The sequence below is a fragment of the Lepus europaeus genome, chromosome 4, assembly GCF_033115175.1.
Source record: "Lepus europaeus isolate LE1 chromosome 4, mLepTim1.pri, whole genome shotgun sequence".
Taxonomy (NCBI): domain Eukaryota; kingdom Metazoa; phylum Chordata; class Mammalia; order Lagomorpha; family Leporidae; genus Lepus; species Lepus europaeus.
Genome location: NC_084830.1, coordinates 118,033,188 through 118,050,923, shown reverse-complemented (window position 1 = coordinate 118,050,923; position 17,736 = coordinate 118,033,188). Strand labels below are relative to the sequence as shown.

General features: G+C 40.1%; 1 protein-coding gene across 1 annotated transcript; it reads left to right on the top strand.

Annotated features, from left to right (window-relative positions):
• Nucleotides 1-14,025: 14,025 nt before the first annotated feature.
• On the top strand, nucleotides 14,026-17,488 carry LOC133757854 (ZZ-type zinc finger-containing protein 3-like). Its single transcript, XM_062188722.1, is given in 2 exon segments — nucleotides 14,026-15,835; nucleotides 15,838-17,488. Coding segments are annotated over 2 exon segments (2,703 nt in total). The 5' UTR covers nucleotides 14,026-14,436; the 3' UTR covers nucleotides 17,142-17,488.
• Nucleotides 17,489-17,736: the final 248 nt, after the last annotated feature.

Genomic DNA, 17,736 nt, shown 5'->3' with positions numbered 1-17,736 from the left:
CGGCCAATGATCTTGAACATTTTTTCATGTGTCTGTTGGCCATTTGGATTTCCTCTTTCGAAAAATGTCTATTGAGGTCCTTGGCCCATCTCTTAAGTGGGTTGTTTGTTTTGATGTTGTGGAGTTTCTTGATCTCTTTGTAGATTCTGGTTATCAACCCTTTATCTGTTGCGTAGTTTGCAAATATTTTTTCCCATTCTGTCAGTTGCTTCTTCACTCTCCTGACTGTTTCTTTTGCAGTACAGAAACTTCTCAATTTGATGCGATCCTAGTAGTTAATTTTGGCTTTGACTACCTGTGCCTCCAGGGTCTTTTCTAGGAAGCCTCTGCTGGTACCTATATCTTGCATGGTTTCTCCAATGCTCTCTAATAATTTGACGGTGTCAGGTCGTAGATTTAAGTCTTTAATCCATGTTGAGTGGATTTTTGTGTAAGGTGAAAGGTAGGGGTCTTACTTCATGATTCTGCATGTAGAAATCCAATTTTCCCAGCACCATTTATTAAATAGACTGTCCTTACTCCAGGGATTGATTTTAGATCCTTGATTAAATATAAGTTGGCTGTAGATGTTTGGATTGATTTCTGGTGTTTCTATTCTGTTCCATTGGTCTATCCATCTGTTTCTGTACCAGTACCATGCTGTTTTGATAATAACTGCCCTGTAGTATGTCCTGAAATCTAGTATTGTGATGCCTCCAGCTTTGTTTTTGTTGTGCAATACTGCTTTAGCTAGTCTCCATATGAATTTCAGCATCATTTTTTCCAGATCTGAGAAGAGTCTCAGATCTGAGCACCAAAGGGGAAACCTGTTAAGTGAAATGGACACTATGAGAAACAGTGACTTGATCACCTCTTGTCCTGACTGTTGATGTACAATGTAATACTTTATCCTTTTTAGTATTTTTGCTTTGTTTGTTCTAGTACTATTGGTTGAACTCTGTAATTAACACACAATTATTCTTAGGTGTTTAAATTTTAACTGAAAAGTGATCCCTGTTAAATATAAGAGTGGGAATAAGAGAGGGAGGAGATGTACAATTTGGGACATGCTCAAACAGACTTGCCCCAAATGGTGGAGTTACAAATGTGCCAGGGGATTCCAATACAATCCCATCAAGGTGGCATGTATCAATGCCATCTCACTAATGCAAGTGATCAACTTCAGTTCACAGTTGATCACTCTGATAGGTCTAAGAGTCAAAGGGATCACACAAACAAGACTACTGTCTGCTAATACTAACTGATAGAATCAAAAAGGGAGAGAACGATCCATCATGGGAAGCAGAACACACAGTAGACTCATAGAATGGTAGATGTCCTAAATAGCACTCTGGCCTCAGAATCAGCCCTTAAGGCATTCAGATCTGGCTGAAGAGCCCATGAGAGTATTTTAGGCATGGAAAGCCAAGACACTCTGGGAAAAAAAAAAAAAAAAACCTAAATGTAAGGTCTCTGTGAGTGAGATCCCAGTGGAAAGAATGGGGCCATCAAAGAAGGAGGTACTTTTCTCTGAAGGGAGGAGAGAACTTCCACTTTGACTATGACCCTGTCAGAATAAGATCGAAGTCGGTGAACCCTAAAGGCTTCCATAGCCTTGGCAACTCATGACTAGAGCCTAGGGAGATTACTGACGCCACAAACAAGAGTGTCAAATTGTTAAATTAACAACAGGAATCACTGTGTACTTTTGTCTCATGTGGGATCTGTCCCTAATGTGTTGTCCAATGTGAAGTAATGCTATAACTAGTACTGAAACACTATTTTACACTTTGTGTTTCTGTGTGGGTGCAAACTGATGCAATCTTTACTTAATATATACTAAATCGATCTTCTGTATATAAAGATAATTGAAAATGAATCTCGATGTGAATGGAATGGGAGAGGGAGCAGGAGATGGGACGGGCACAAGTGGGAGGGAAATTATGGGGAGGGGAGAAGCCATTGTAATCCATAAACTGTTTTTTGGAAATTTATATTTACTAAATAAAAATAAAAGAAAAAAAAGAAAAGAAAAAGATTTCCTAGGGAGAGTTTCCTGAGCTAAAAGAAATTAGGATGGAAGAAACAATCTGCAGATTACCTATAATTTTAAAAGAACATGTGAATACCATTGGTTGAACTCTTTAATTAACACACGTTATTCTTAGGTGTTTAAATCCAACTGAAAAATGAACCCTGTTAAAAATAAGAGTGGGAATAAGAGAAGAAGGAGATATACAGTTCAGCACACACTCCCTTGGACTTACCCCTAAGGGTAAAGCTAAATACTTGCCATGCAACTCCAAATCCCTTTAAGTTGGCAGATTCCAATGCCATCTCGCTAGTTAAAAAGTTAAAAAAAGTGATCAATTTTTTAAGTTCATAACTGATCATAAAGATAAGATTAAGTGTCAGCGGGATCATATAAATAAGACCAGTGTCTGGTAAAAGTAATTGATAGAATTAAAAAGGAGAGAACAGTCCAACATGGGAAGCAGGATACTCAGCAGAATCGTAGAATCGCAAATGCTCTAAACAGTACTCTGGCCTAGGAATCAGCCCTTAAAGCATTAGGATCTGAATAAAAAGCCCATGAGAGCATTTCAAGCATGGAGAGCCAAGACGCTGTGGCAAAAAATGACCTAAATGAAAGATCTCTGTTAGTGAAATCCCAGTGGAAAGAACGGGCAATCAAAGAAGGAGGTACCTTTCTCTGAAGGGAGGAAAGAAACTTTGATTATGACCTTGCAAAATAAGGTCAGAGTTTGTGAACTCAAGAGGCTTCCATAACCTTGGCAGCTCATGACATGAGCCTTGGGTGATTCCTGATGTCATAAATAAGAGCATCAATTGTTAAATCAACAACAGGAATCACTGTGAACTTGCTCCCCATGTAGGATCACTGTCCTTAATACGTTGTACTATGAGAATTAAAGGTAAAACTATTCTTCAAACAGTACTTTCTACTCTGTGTCTCTGTGTGGGTGTAATCTGTTGAAATCTTTACTTAGTATAAAGTTGATCTTTGTATATAAAGATAATTAAAAAGGAATCTTAATGAAGAATGGGATGGGAGAGGGAGCAGGAGATGGGAAGGTATCTGGGTGGGAGGTTGGTTATGGGGGGAGAATCACTATAATATAAAAGTTATACTTTCAAAATTTATATTTATTAAATAAAAGTTTTCTATTAAAAATGAAAGCACACATGAGGAAAAAGTATATAGAAGACAAAAAAGGAGTGATCAGACATGTCGGACGTAAAATTATGTTTCATTACTAATATGTATTTCAAGCTAATAGATGACATTTTTGATTATACTATTCCATTAGGAATAGATGAGACCCTGAGTAGCTATTGATTTTCATCTCTAGCCACTGTTATATACTTTTGCATATGTGCACATTGTTGCATACATGCAAAACTGTGACTTAATTCTTATAAATGTGTGAAGCACTTTTTAAATTAGTTTATTCATTACATTACTGTATTAACCTGTTTTTGTGTTGTTATACAAGAGTACCTGATAAAAGGTTCCTTGTGAAAAAACAGGTTTATCTAGCTCAAAGTTTTGGTAGCTTTAAGTCTGAAATTGGATAGACATAGGTTGTCAGCTTCTGTTAAGGGCCACCCAGAAGATATGTCACAACACACAAGAAAACTAACAGCAAACTTGCTGAAGGGATGAAGCGCGTGGGTGGCTAGATTTTTAACAAATGACAGTGCACCCATGACCTAATTACCTTGCACCAGTCCACACTCCACATGGACTTACAACACTTAACACTGTTGAGTAAAATTCCATCACATGAACTTTTAGAGGATTAGTAAAATGGTGCCGTCTAATCTGTGATGCCATTTTAAGCCCCGGATGCATTCTCAGGCTCTGGTATCTGTCATCATCTTGCACTGTATGTGGTTCTAAGCCCAGTCTGGGTCACTAGATGTCAGGTGACCAAAAGTCCCAACCACAAGCATCAGCTCCCCTGCAAGAGTATAATAGGACTTGCTTCCCCACACACATGCTCTCTCTCTCTCTCTCTCTCTCTCTCTCTCTCTCTCTCTCTCGACCTCTCTTTCCACTCTTGTTCCCTTCGAACCCTCTCTTAGCCTCTCCCTCTAGCCATCAGGTTTCCCCCAATCCAGTAATAAATCTTCCCTTTAGCTCCAGTGTTTGGTGTGTTTTGTAGTAGCCTTACATTGGCGCCATCACTCAGATCCAGCCCTGCCATTGACCTTGCTGTCCCCTCAGGGATCTGAGCTACTTCAGGATCCTGAACCCCCCGCCAAACACAAAGTACATGCCCAGACCTTCTTCCACACCACTGAATACTCCATGATCCATACACCAGCCTTTCAAAATCCTGAGATATGATGAGAAATGGCAGTTCTCTCACGGCAAACTTTAGCACAGGTTGTGTTTCTGCTCTGCCTCGCCTCGAACTCCTGGTACCCGGCACCACAACCTCCCATGGGCTTTATTCATCCAAAGGCTTTATGCCTTTCCATGGGCTTCAAGGCCTCGAGCTCCAGTGGGTGTGTGGGTGATGACCCCTGCTTTCTGTTACCACACCTTTCCCATCAGATCACGATGATCTTGGGGACCCTCTATATCCACCAGTCAGACTCCACAGGTCACCACAAGAGCTCCTCTGTCCCGCTTTCTATCTGATCCTCCTCTTGGTAGTCCCTCTTGGTTCTCTTTCTGTCTGATCCTCCTGCATCAACAACCAATCCAAATGGCATCTTAATGGCATGTTTGACCATGACCTTATTCAAGATCTCTATCTGTGAGCCTTCAGAGAAGTGGTTGATTTCCTATGTCTAAGCTTTCTCCTATCTCTGCTCTAAACATTCTCTAGCTTGAACTCTTAACTTTCAAAGCTCTTGCTAAAAAGCCAAAATCCCTTTCTTCTATGTTTGCTGCCCTGGCTCTTACAGTCTTGCTTACTGTACCTCCTCCCCCTCATATCTGGGAATTCCAACCTTATCTTAGAACAAGCCCTTGTCCAAAGTCCACTCTCTCTGCCTTATCTATGATCTTCTCTATCACCCTCCTCCCAGAGAAGCAAAGGTGAGTTTAGGAACAGGTCCGTCTCCATGAGGTCACCCTCTGGCCCTCATCTTCCAAGAAGCCCACACTCTTCCCTGCCTGGTTCCAATTTTACCATAAGAATAGCAAGGGAGTGCTGATTGCATGCTCTTGAGCTCTCAATTCACCTATCCCAGCCCTCTTATGGCTGTTTTAGCATTAGCAAGCCAGACAGGATAACCAGGTCTTTGATGGTTTTTCAGCTCCTTAGAGTATCACCTGAAAACTTCATTCTGTTCTTCATTACTCAGAGATTAATTTGTCTGTGAGACTGGGTGCAGCCTTAGAGCTATGCTTCCCTTTCTTGTCAGTTATCCTCAATTCCTACAAACTTGATTTCCTGGTCCCATTAGCAAGCATTTCCTAGATACTCTGTTAGGTCTGGGTTACCAACCAAAACTGCTTCTCTCTTCCTAAACCTTCCTTCTCTGTCCTGGTACTCTATTTTAACCTAGCCACCCTGGCATCTCTCCCACTCTGCACTACTAGGGACATAAAGCCCTCTACCCAGCAATGTTCATGTTACCCTGAGAGGTATCTCTTTCAACCTATGTGAAATTATGAACAACACCACTGGCCCTTCAAACCAGCAGGCTCATCGGGTTAATTGCTATTTCCAGACATATCTTCTATTTCACAATCATCCCTTACTCTTTCACCTATCAGATTCTCGTTAAAAATTTCTCCAACCAGAGCATTGTCCATGTACTATGATAGATCTCCACCCCCATTAAACCTAACAAAATGTTGAACAATCTCCAGTGGAAAACTAGACTCAAATTCCATTAAAAACTAAAGTTATCTTTGATAAATGACAATCTTGTGCATGGAAATTTGGTTCAGCTATAGCTGGACATTGGCTTTAAACTATGGCTAATTCAGGTTATTAAGAGCAGAAATTAATTCCAATCAATTAGTAACTTAAAAAGTTAAAGATTTTAAGAAGCTTTTAGTGAAACTGATTTATTGTTATATCTTATATGTACACATTGTTCGTCTACATGGGAAAACTTATTAAGACCTTTGTTTTAGGCCGGCGCCGTGGCTTAACAGGCTAATCCTCCGCCTTGTGGCGCCGGCACACTGGGTTCTAGTCCCGGTTGGGGTGCCGGATTCTATTCCGGTTGCCCCTCTTCCAGGCCAGCTCTCTGCTATGGCCTGGGAAGGCAGTGGAGGATGGCCCAAGTCCTTGGGCCCTACACCCACATGGGAGACCAGGAGAAGCACCTGGCTCCTGGCTTCGGATCAGTGAGATGCGCCGGCCGCAGTGGCCATTGGAGGGTGAACCAATGGCAAAAAGGAAGACCTTTCTCTCTGTCTCTCTCTCTCACTATCCACTCTGCCTGTCAAAAAAAAAAAAAAAAAGACCTTTGTTTTAATTGGCTTATAGATAAAAGACTACTCATAAATTTAAACTGCTAAGTTAATTGAAGATGCCTTTTGGGTTCATGTGACATGAGTCTCTCAGATATTTTAAATTTAATAGAAAGAAACTAAAACTGTTTAAGTCATTGACATGTTTGTTCCTGGGTTTTACTGGTACAACAAGTTATACTCATATTAGATACTTAAGTTATGTTTCCAAATACATGTACCCTTGTCTTGAAATTTATAAAAGGCATTGAACCCTCTGTAAATTTACCATTCTGATAAATTTCTTCGTAAGTTGTTATTTAACAATTGAAATTGTTTGCTTAGTTTTCATTTGATATGTTATCTTCAGTAAGTTATCTGGGGAGCCTCACTTGTTCCCTGATTTCTCTATCTCTTCATGATGGGAAACTAATTTTATTCTGAAGGACTCTCCAGGATGTACAGTTTGATCTTTAGATCTTATAAAAGGGATGGCTAACATTTTTCTGTAGTAATAGCATAGCCAAAATGAGAACTTAAATTATGATTTCACAGCTAGAATCACTTTGCCATGGGCGCAGTAAATAGGCAAAACCTCCCTTTTCAAACCAAATAGAAAGAGAGGAAGTTTGACTAATGCCTTAAAATTTTATATATAAAATGTCTATCATGTTTGATGTTAAAGTGAGGAACACAGTCTTCCTCATGGGAACTGTCTACCATACTGCACAGAAAAACCATTATCAGAATATGTCTGTGACTACAGATGTTATTTTAGGCCACCTAAGATTAGAAATAGGACTTGAGCATCCCCTTGACTTGCATCCTCTTAAAGGTTTCCTCTGGTCTTCCTTAACAAATATGAGGAGGAAGAGAAAGCTAGGCAGCAGAACCAATGTAAATACAGGTGGAAAGACAATTAATGGCTGCTTTGTACATTGATCTGCCATCAAGGAGAATCAACAGGCCAGTCCAGTGCAGTGGCTTTCAATGTGGAAAGCCAGGGCTTCAGCAGAAGCCAATTTATGAAGAGCCCTGGCAGCTCTGCCAGCCAAAGTTGGGTCACTGGAAATGGAACTGCCCTGGAGTCAAAAAATGCCCAGGTCACCATCACAGAAATTGTTGGCTCTAAGCTAAAAAATTCTTCCAAAGTAACTACCACTGCCGAGCGAACGTCCAAGTAGGGTCAACATTTCAGGCAGAACTGTAAATTTCCTTGTAAGTAAAACTAAATTTTTTGTTAGAAGTGCCATCTAACTTTATCTGGCCAGCTCTCCTGGGCCAGCTAGGTCATGGACGTCAACAGGGAGCCTTCCTGTTAATGTCACTCCTAGGACCACTGGCTGCTATTCTCACCCTGGCTTTCAAACTACTTTTTCTGTCTAAATGTTTACAGAAGTGATAATGGAACAAACCAAAGCCTTCACCAACCAGTTAACCAAATGCTACTAAAGGGATGCTACCGGGATATACTCAACTCCCTACCTAGCAGATTGTGGCTTGAGACATCACCTCATGCCAAGCAGAAAGTGACTCTTCACCCCATGTCAGCAAGAAGCATCTATAGACCATCGTTCCTCCATCCCTCCTGGGCTTTAGGGGCAGATGTAATCTCAACATTTGCTTTATAAAAAAACAAAATGGGGAATGTTAGTGAAGTGGTGCCATCTGATCTGTAATACCATCTTGAGCCCCAGGTGCCATGCTAGGCTCTGGCCCCCGTCGCTATCTTGCACAGTGAGCAGTTCTAAGTCCAGTCTGGCTCACTATATATCAGATGACCAAACAGCCCAACCACAAGGGTCAGCTCCACCTCCACACTAATGGGATTCATTGCTCCCACTTCCTTACCCCCTGCAAGAGTATAAGACCTGCTTCCCCATACATGTGCTCTTTCTCTCTTCTCTCTACCTCTTTTTTCCTTTTCACTCTCTTTCCTCCAGCCCATCGGATTTTCCCCTACACAATAAACCTTTCCTTTAACTCTAGTGTTTGGTGTGTTTTGTGGTGGCTCTATAGAGGATACACTGAAACCATATCCAAATCATGTTATCGTGAAATAAAATTGATATTCTGGTATATAGTTCTATTTTTAAACCTATATGTCTGTACAAAAACTACAGTCAAGAAATAGAACAGTGGTATCATGCAATAAACTCTCTCATGCTATGCAACCCCCACATGTTGTAATCACATCTTGTAATCACTTCCTCCACCCCAACCCCTGCCAGCTGCTAAACTGTTCTGCAATATTGCTAATTTGTTTTCTTCCAGAATGTCTTCTAAATAAAACCATAAACTATGTAACCTCCTGAGACCAGTTTTGTTTCACTCAGCATAATATGTTTGAGATACATATATTATGTTTTATACATCAATAGTACCACATTTATTTTAACTTCAATAATTCCTCTTTGTTTCCTAGTAGCATTACATTGTATGGATATACTATGGTTCACCTGTTCACCCATTCAAGGACATAGAGCATTTTCCAGTTGGGGTAATTATAAATAGAGCTGCTATAAACATGGTCTTTTGCATGGCTATAAGACTGTTTTTCCTGAGAAACTGGGGGGTCACAACTAAGCAACCACCAAACTTTTTCACTGACATTTTACTTTCCTAATACCAATGTCAAAGTGCCAGTTGCTCATTCTCACAAGTATAAGGTTATTTTACAAATGGGTTTAAAGTGATAGCAGGCCAGCACCGTGGCTCACTTGGCTAATCCTCCGCCTGCGGCACAGGTACCCCGGGTTCTAGTCCCAATTGGGGCGCTGGATTCTGTCGTGGTTGCTTCTCTTCTAGTCCAGCTCTCTGCTGTGGCCTCAGAGGGCAGTGGAGGATGGCCCAAGTGCTTGGGCCCTGCACCTGCATGGGAGACCAGGAGAAAGCACCTGGCTCCTGGCTTCGGATTGGCGCAGCGCGCCGGCCGTGGTGGCCATTTGTGGGGTGAACCAATGGAAGAAAGACCTTTCTCTCTCTCTCTCTCTCTCTCTCTCTCTCTCTAACTCTGCCTGTCAAAATAAATGAATAAATAAAGTGATAGCAGTGTAGTCTTTATTTCCCTAATGGCCAATACTGTTGAATATCCTTTTTATTTGCTTACTTTTCCTGGTACATATACTCTCTGATGAATTCGTATTTGATATATATATATATATACAGTATATAGTTTTATCCTATGTCCCTGACTTGATGTAATTTCTGTATCTTCATTTTCCTTTACCTTTTTTTTTTGCTTTGTTTAAATTATATTTCTTCCATTATATATTCTATTCTAACCCATCTTAAACATTTCTGGAATATGTTTCATGGGTTGGATGGAAAATAAGGAAAACATAATTAGATGTAAACAAATATGCAAAGAAATAGAACCATTAAATTTAAAACCGAGGAAAGGACTGAATTCTCTAGAAATCATCTGTCTTAATAAACATATAACTACATAGTCACACAAAGGGAGTTTGAATGAGATTTAACCCAGAACAGAACAGGTCTTATTTTTTTTTCATTACCACTTCTTATAAAAAGGGCTGTGTGGAGGGGGTCAAAGATAGACTGGAATCCTGAATATTCTAAACAATGAAATTCACATTTGCATGAAAACATGTGCACTTTCTATAAATTCAAAACAGAATGCTTGGTTTTCCTTTCTAGGACAGGCTGGTATACTTATTATATTAAGAGACCTGAAAGCTTTAGGGCAAGAAAGCCTTCTAAATAAATATTGTTATTCTTGCAGGCTCTGAATAGAGATTCTGAAGCATCAGCTAGTGCTTAGAGTCTCAGCCTTGCAGAAATGGTCTCTAGTAGCTTTCTCCTGGCTGCTTGAAGAACTGTCCAGCAAGTGAAATGCTGAAAACCAAAGTGGCATTTATGTTACAATTAGCTCAAATAAACCTGTAATAATATGGCCTTGTACCTTTTGTGTCACACTTTCACCTATGTCACTAGTTTCTACACGGCACTGCACAATTTCCAAAATTATAAGCATTAAATGCCAAGATGCGTTTATTTCTTCAAACAGATGACCTTCATCATTAAACCCTGAAAACCAGATACCTCAATCAATCAAGGCTTTACTTTCAGGGCTGGTATGGTAGCACAGTAGGTTAAGTTTCTGCTTAGGGCGCTGGTTCAAGTCCTGGCTGCTCCACTTCTGATCCTGCTCTCTGCCGTGGCCTCAGAGAGCAGCAGATGATGGCTCAACTGCTTAGGCCTCTGCACTCATGTGGGAGACCCATAAGAAGCACCTGGCTTTCGATCAGCCCAGCTCTGGCCAATGTGGCAATTTAGAGCGTGAACTAGCAGATGGAAGACCCCACTCTCTGTCTCTCCTCCTTTCTCTCTTAACTCCACCTCTCAAGTAAATCTTTAGAAAGGCTTTACTTTCTATAGAGCAAATCAGATAACAATTCAGGAAATTATATAAGAATAAATGGTAAAATATACAATACAATGCAGGTCAAGAACCTAGCTGGATTCAAAAGTATTTCTTACTCAAATTTTGATGGCTTTTCACTTCATGTGAATTTAAGGAATAAATTTCATCATCTTTATGTGGAGGAGATTTTCAAGAAAAAAATCACAATGAAAATTTAAAACATAATGATACTTCTAAAATAAAAGTAATGTTCTAAAACAAAGCCGGAGGCATCACAATACCAGATTTCAGGGCATACTACAGGGCAGTTATTATCAAAACAGCATGGTACTGGTACAGAAACAGATGGATAGACCAATGGAACAGAATAGAAACACCAGAAATCAATCCAAACATCTACAGCCAACTTATATTTGATCAAAGATCCAAAACTAATCCCTGGAATAAGGACAGCCTATTCAATAAATGGTGCTGGGAAAATTGGATTTCCATGTGCAGAAGCTTGAAGCAAGACCCATACCTTTCACCTTAAACAAAAATTCACTCAACGTGGATTAAAGACTTAAATCTACGGCCTGAAACCATCAAATTATTAGAGAGCATTGGGGAAACCCTGCAAGATATAGGTACAGGCAAAGACTTCTTGGAAAAGACCCCAGGAGCACAGGCAGTCAAAACCAAAATTAACAATTGGGATTGCATCAAATTGAGAAGTTTCTGTACTGCAAAAGAAACAGTCAGGAAAGTGAAGAGGCAACCACCAGAATGGGAAAAAATATTTGCAAACTACGCAACAGATAAAGGGTTGATAACCAGAATCTACAAAGAAATCAAGAAAATCCACAACAATAGAACAAACAACCCACTGAAGAGATGGGCCAAGGACCTCAATAGACATTTTTCAAAAGAGGAAATCCAAATGGCAAACAACACATGAAAAAATGTTCAAGATCACTAGCCATCAGAGAAATGCAAATCAAAACCACATGAGGTTTCACCTCACCCCGGTGAGAATGGCTCACATCCAGAAATCTACCAACAATAGATGCTGGAGAGGATGTGGGGAAAAAGGGACACTAACCCACTGTTGGTGGGAATGCAAACTGGTTAAGCCACTATGGAAGTCAGTCTGGAGATTCCTCAGAAACCTGAACATAACCCTACCATACAACCCAGCCATCCCACTCCTTGGAATTTACCCAAAGGATATTAATTTGGCTAATAAAAAAGCCATCTGCACATTAATGTTTATTGCAGCTCAATTCACAATAGCTAAGACCTGGAACCAACCCAAATGCCCATCAACAGGAGACTGGATAAAGAAATTATGGGACATGTACTCCATAGAATACTATACAGCAGTAAGGAACAATGAAACCCAGTCATTTGCAACAAGATGGAGGGATCTGGAAAGCATCATGCTGAGTGAATTAAGCCAGTCCCAAAGAGACAAATATCATTTGTTTTCCCTGATCGGCGACAACTGAACACCAAAGGGGAAACCTGTTGAAGTGAAATGGACACTATAAGAAACAATGACCTGATCAGCTTTTGTCCTGACTCTAGATGTACAATGTAATACTTTATCCTTTTTAGTATTTGTTGTTGTTGTTGTTGTTGTTGTTCTAGTACTAGTGGTTGAACTCTGTAATTAACACACAATTATTCTTAGGTGTTTAAATTTTAACTGAAAAGTGATCCCTGTTAAATTTAAGAGTGGAAAAAGAGAGGGAGGAGATGCACAGTTTGGGACATGCACAATCAGTCTTGCCCCAAATGATGGAGTTAGAAATGTGCCAGGGGATTCCAATACAATCCCATCAAGGTGGCATGTACCAATGCCATCTCACTAGTCCAAGTGATCAATTTCAGTTCACATTCGATGGCTTGCATAGGTCTAAGAAACAAAGGAGTCACACAAACAAGACAAGTGTCTGCTAATACTAACTGATAGAATCAAAAAGGGAGAGAAAGATCCAACATGGGAAGTGGGATACACAGCAGACTCATAGGATGGCAGATGTCCTAAACAACACTCTGGCCTCAGAATCAGCCCTTAAGGCATTCGGACCTGGCTGAAGAGCCCATGAGAGTATTGTAGGCATGGAAAGCCAAGATACCATGGAAAAGAATAAAAGAAGAAGACCTAAATGAAAGATCTCTGTTAGTGAGATCCCAGTGGAAAGAACGGGGCCATCAAAAAGGAGGTACCTTTCTCTGAAGGGAGGAGAGAACTTCCACTTTGACTGTGACCCTATCGGAATAAGATCAAAGTCAGCAAACCCTAAAGGCTTCCATAGCCATGGCAACTCATGACTAGAGCCTAGGGAGATTACTTACGCCACGAACAGGAGTGTCAAATTGTTAAGTCAGCAACAGGAGTCACTGTGTACTTACATCTCATGTGGGATCTGTCCTTAATGTGTTGTCTAATGTACAGTGATGCTATAACTAGTACTGAAACAGTATTTTTACACTTTGTGTTTCTGCGTGGGTACAAACTGATGAGATCTTTACTAATTATATACTGAATCGATCTTCTGTATATAAAGATAATTGGAAATGAAAAAAAAAACCTGGTGTTAAATTGGAAACGGCATAGAAAATTAATTAATTTTTAAAAAATATTATGTAGGATCTCTGCCTTTAATGTGCTGTACACTCTTATTTAATGCTATAACTAGTACTCCAACAGTATTTTTTTTTTTCACTTTGTGTTGCTATATGGGGGCAAACTGTTGAAATCGTTACCTAATATATACTAAACTGATCTTCTGTATATAAAGAGAATTGAAAATGAATCATGATGTGATTGGAAGGGGAGAGGGAGCAGGAAAGGGGAGGGTTGTGGGTGGGAGGGAAGTTTTGGGAGGGGGAAGCCATTGTAACCCATAAGCTGTACTTTGGAAATTTATATTCATTAAATAAAAGTTAAAAAAAAGTAATGTTCTTTTATATTATCCATGTGTTTATTATGGAAAAAATAACACCTTTCTTTGAATTTATTCTTTTCAGAAACATTTCAGAAAGTTTTAAATCAAGCTTTCATTCAGCATCTATTAAAATACAAGTATTTTAAAATTCCTGCTGATACTGAATTTTTTAACATTGAATAATCATTAATTTACCTCATTAAACCTTTGTTATCAATATTTAAATTAAGGGGAAGTGGCAGGAACGGGTGGCGGGGACCCACCTGGAAGCGCCTGTCCCGCGGCGTTCGGCCCCACGCAAAAGATACCAAGTTTTGCTAGTAGAACCATAAAAATAATTAATACCTGAAGTCTCAATGTATGGACATTAACAGTGATGACAAATAAATACAGACGTTTGGGATTCAGATACTAGGCGAAACACTTTTAAAAAGGCTTTTAAGAAACACATGTACAGGATCTTTTCTGTCTTATTACTGTAGAACTCAGCTGAGTTTAGAAGGTTCTAGTATTCTCCATGGCTGAAGCTGAGAGTCTGAAACCCTGATGCTTAAGCTCTATTCTAGATCATAGCGCCAGCTCCTTCAGGATATAAGGAAAAGAGATAATATTTCCACAATAATAGATCTTTGGTTATATAGGTTTCCCAATGAGTGGATCATGATGACCGTAATGTAGGGACTTGCCATAGTATGGCTGCTTCCCGATCTACTCGTGTTACAAGATCAACAGTGGGGTTAAACGGCTTGGATGAATCTTTTTGTGGTAGAACTTTAAGGAATCGTAGCATTGCTCACCCTGAAGAAATCTCTTCTCATTCTCAAGTATGATCAAGATCACCAAAGAAGAGACCAGAGCCTGTGCAAATTCAGAAAGGAAACAACAATGGAAGAACCACTGATTTAAAACAGCAAAGTACTCGGGAGTCATGGGTAAGCCCTAGGAAAAGAGGACTGTCTTCTTCAGAAAAGGATAACTTAGAAAGGCAGGCTGTAGAAAATTGTGAGAGAAAGCAAACAGAACCTGTTTCACCAGTTTTAAAAAGAATTAAGCATTGTCTTAGATCTGAAGCACCAAACAGTTCAGAGGAAGATTCACCTATAAAATCAGACAAGGAGTCGGTAGAACAGAGGAGTACAGTAGTGGACAATGATGCAGATTTTCAAGGGACGAAACGAGCTTGTCGATGTCTTATACTGGATGATTGTGAGAAAAGGGAAATTAAAAAGGTGAATCTCAGTGAGCAAGGGCCACTTAATTCTGCAATAGTTGAAGAAATCACAGGCTATTTGACTGTCAATGGTGTTGATGACAGTGATTCAGCTGTTATAAACTGTGATGACTGTCAGCCTGATGGGAACACTAAGCAAAATAGCACTGGTTCCTATGTGTTGCAGGAAAAATCAGTAACTGAAAATGGGGATTCGGAAACCCAAACTTCAATGTTCCTTGACAGTAGGAAGGAGGACAGTTACGTAGACCATAATGTGCCTTGCACAAATTCAGAAGTGCAGGTCAAGTTGGAGGACCACAAAATAGTAACTGCCTGCTTGCCTGTGGAACATGTTAATCAGCTGACTGCTGAGCCAGCTACAGGCCCTGTTTCTGAAATTCAGTCATCTTTAAGGGATTCTGAGGAAGAAGTAGATGTGGTGGGAGATAGCAATGCCTCAAAAGAGCAGTGTAACGAAAACACCAATAACGTCCTGGACACAGCTCTTGAAAGTACACCAGTCTCTGGAGAATCGGAACCATCTTCTGTTCTAGACTGTGTTTCAGCTCAAATGATGTCTTTATCAGAACCTCAAGAACATCGCTATACCTTGAGAACTTCACCACGAAGGGCGGTACCCAGAGGTAGTCCCACTAAAAACAGTTCTCCTTGCAGAGAAAATGGACAATTTGAGGAGAATAATCTTAGTCCCACTGAAACAAATCCAACTGTTAGTGATAATGTAAGTGAGTCTCTCACAAATCCTGATGAAATTTCTGAAAATGAAAAAGATAAATGTTGTGACTCTCAAAATTACAGAAGTGATGGACTAAGTAAGCCACCCTCAGAAGCAAGACTCAATATTGGACATTTGCCATCTGCAAAGAGAGTGCCAATCAGCACATTACAGAAGAGGAAGATGATGATCCTGATGTTTATTACTTTGAATCAGATCATGTGGCACTGAAACACAACAAAGATTATCAGAGACTGTTACAGACAATTGCTGTACTCGAGGCTCAGCGTTCTCAAGCAGTCCAAGACCTTGAAAGTTTAGGCAAACACCAGAGAGAAGCTCTAAAAAATCCCATTGGATTTGTGGAAAAACTCCAGAAGAAGGCTGATATAGGGCTTCCATATCCACAGAGAGTTGTTCAGTTGCCTGAAATTGTATGGGACCAATATACCATTAGCCTTAGAAACTTTGAAAGGGAATTTAAAAATCGTAAAAGACGTACTAGGAGAGTTAAACTAGTTTTTGATAAAGGTTTACCCGCTAGACCAAAAAGTCCTTTAGATCCTAAGAAGGATGGAGAGTCTCTTTCATACTCTGTGTTGCCTTTGAGTGATGGTCCGGAAGGCTCACACAGTCGCCCTCATATGATAAGAGGCCGCCTTTGTGATGATATCAAACCACAAACATTTAACCAACTGTGGACTGTTGAAGAACAGAAAAAACTTGAACAGCTACTCCTGAAATACCCTCCTGAAGAAGTAGAATCTCGACGCTGGCAGAAGATAGCAGATGAACTGGGCAATAGGACGGCAAAACAGGTTGCGAGCCGAGTACAGAAGTATTTCATAAAGTTAACTAAAGCTGGCATTCCAGTCCCAGGCAGAACACCTAACTTATATATATACTCCAAAAAGTCTTCATCAAGCAGAAGACAGCACCCCCTTAATAAGCATTTCTTCAAACCTTCCACGTTCATGACTTCTCATGAACCACCAGTGTATATGGATGAAGATGATGACCGATCCTGTTTTCACAGCCATATGAACACTGCTATTGAAGAGGCATCAGATGAAGAAAGTATTCCTATTATGTATAGGAATTAACCTGAATATAAAGAACTACTACAGTTTAAAAAGTTAAAGAAGCAGAAACTTCAGCAAATGCAGGCTGAAAGTTGATTTGTGCAGCATGTTGGCTTCAAGTGTGATAACTGTGGCATAGAACCTATCCAGGGTGTTCGGTGGCACTGCCAGGATTGTCCTCCAGAAATGTCTTTGGATTTCTGTGATTCTTGTTCTGACTGCCTACACGAAACAGAAATCCACAAGGAAGATCACCAATTAGAACCTATTTATAGGTCAGAGACATTCTTAGACAGAGACTACTGTGTGTCCCAGGGCACCAGTTATAATTACCTTGACCCAAACTACTTTCCAGCAAACAGATGACATGGAAGAGAACATCATTTCCTAGTCCTCTTCAGCACATAGCAATGGTATCATTGTTAAGTATGTGCACAGTTTGGAAAGATTCTCTGCTTTCCCTGAAGTGACACTCACAGCATGAGAGCTTCCCGAGTGTTCTCGTCAAGTACAGCCCTGCACGGTTGGGGCTCTAGATCACTATCCAGCAGCTGAACATTCCTGGTGAGCAAAGGGTTTCCCTGGGGAATTCCTCACCACCACCTTGAAAGCCTTTAGGTGGTGATCTTAAATGTGCGAGATGGAAACGAGAGCACACATTAAAGTGAGAGTAAATTCCAAAGGTTTCAGAGAACTTGATCACAGATATGATAATGAGAAGACAAAAATTATTTATATTAAAGCAGTTTAGTATCTTTCAGTTTTGTGAAAATAGTTTTCAGCACAGAAACTGACTTCTTTAGACAAAGTTTTAACCAATGACGGTGTTTGCTTCTAGGATATCCACTTTAAAAGAACTCACTGTCCCAGTGGTGGTCGTTGATGGCCTTTAGTAAATTGGAGCTGCTTAACCATATTGATATCTAATTTCTTTTAACCACAATGAACTGTCCTTCTTACC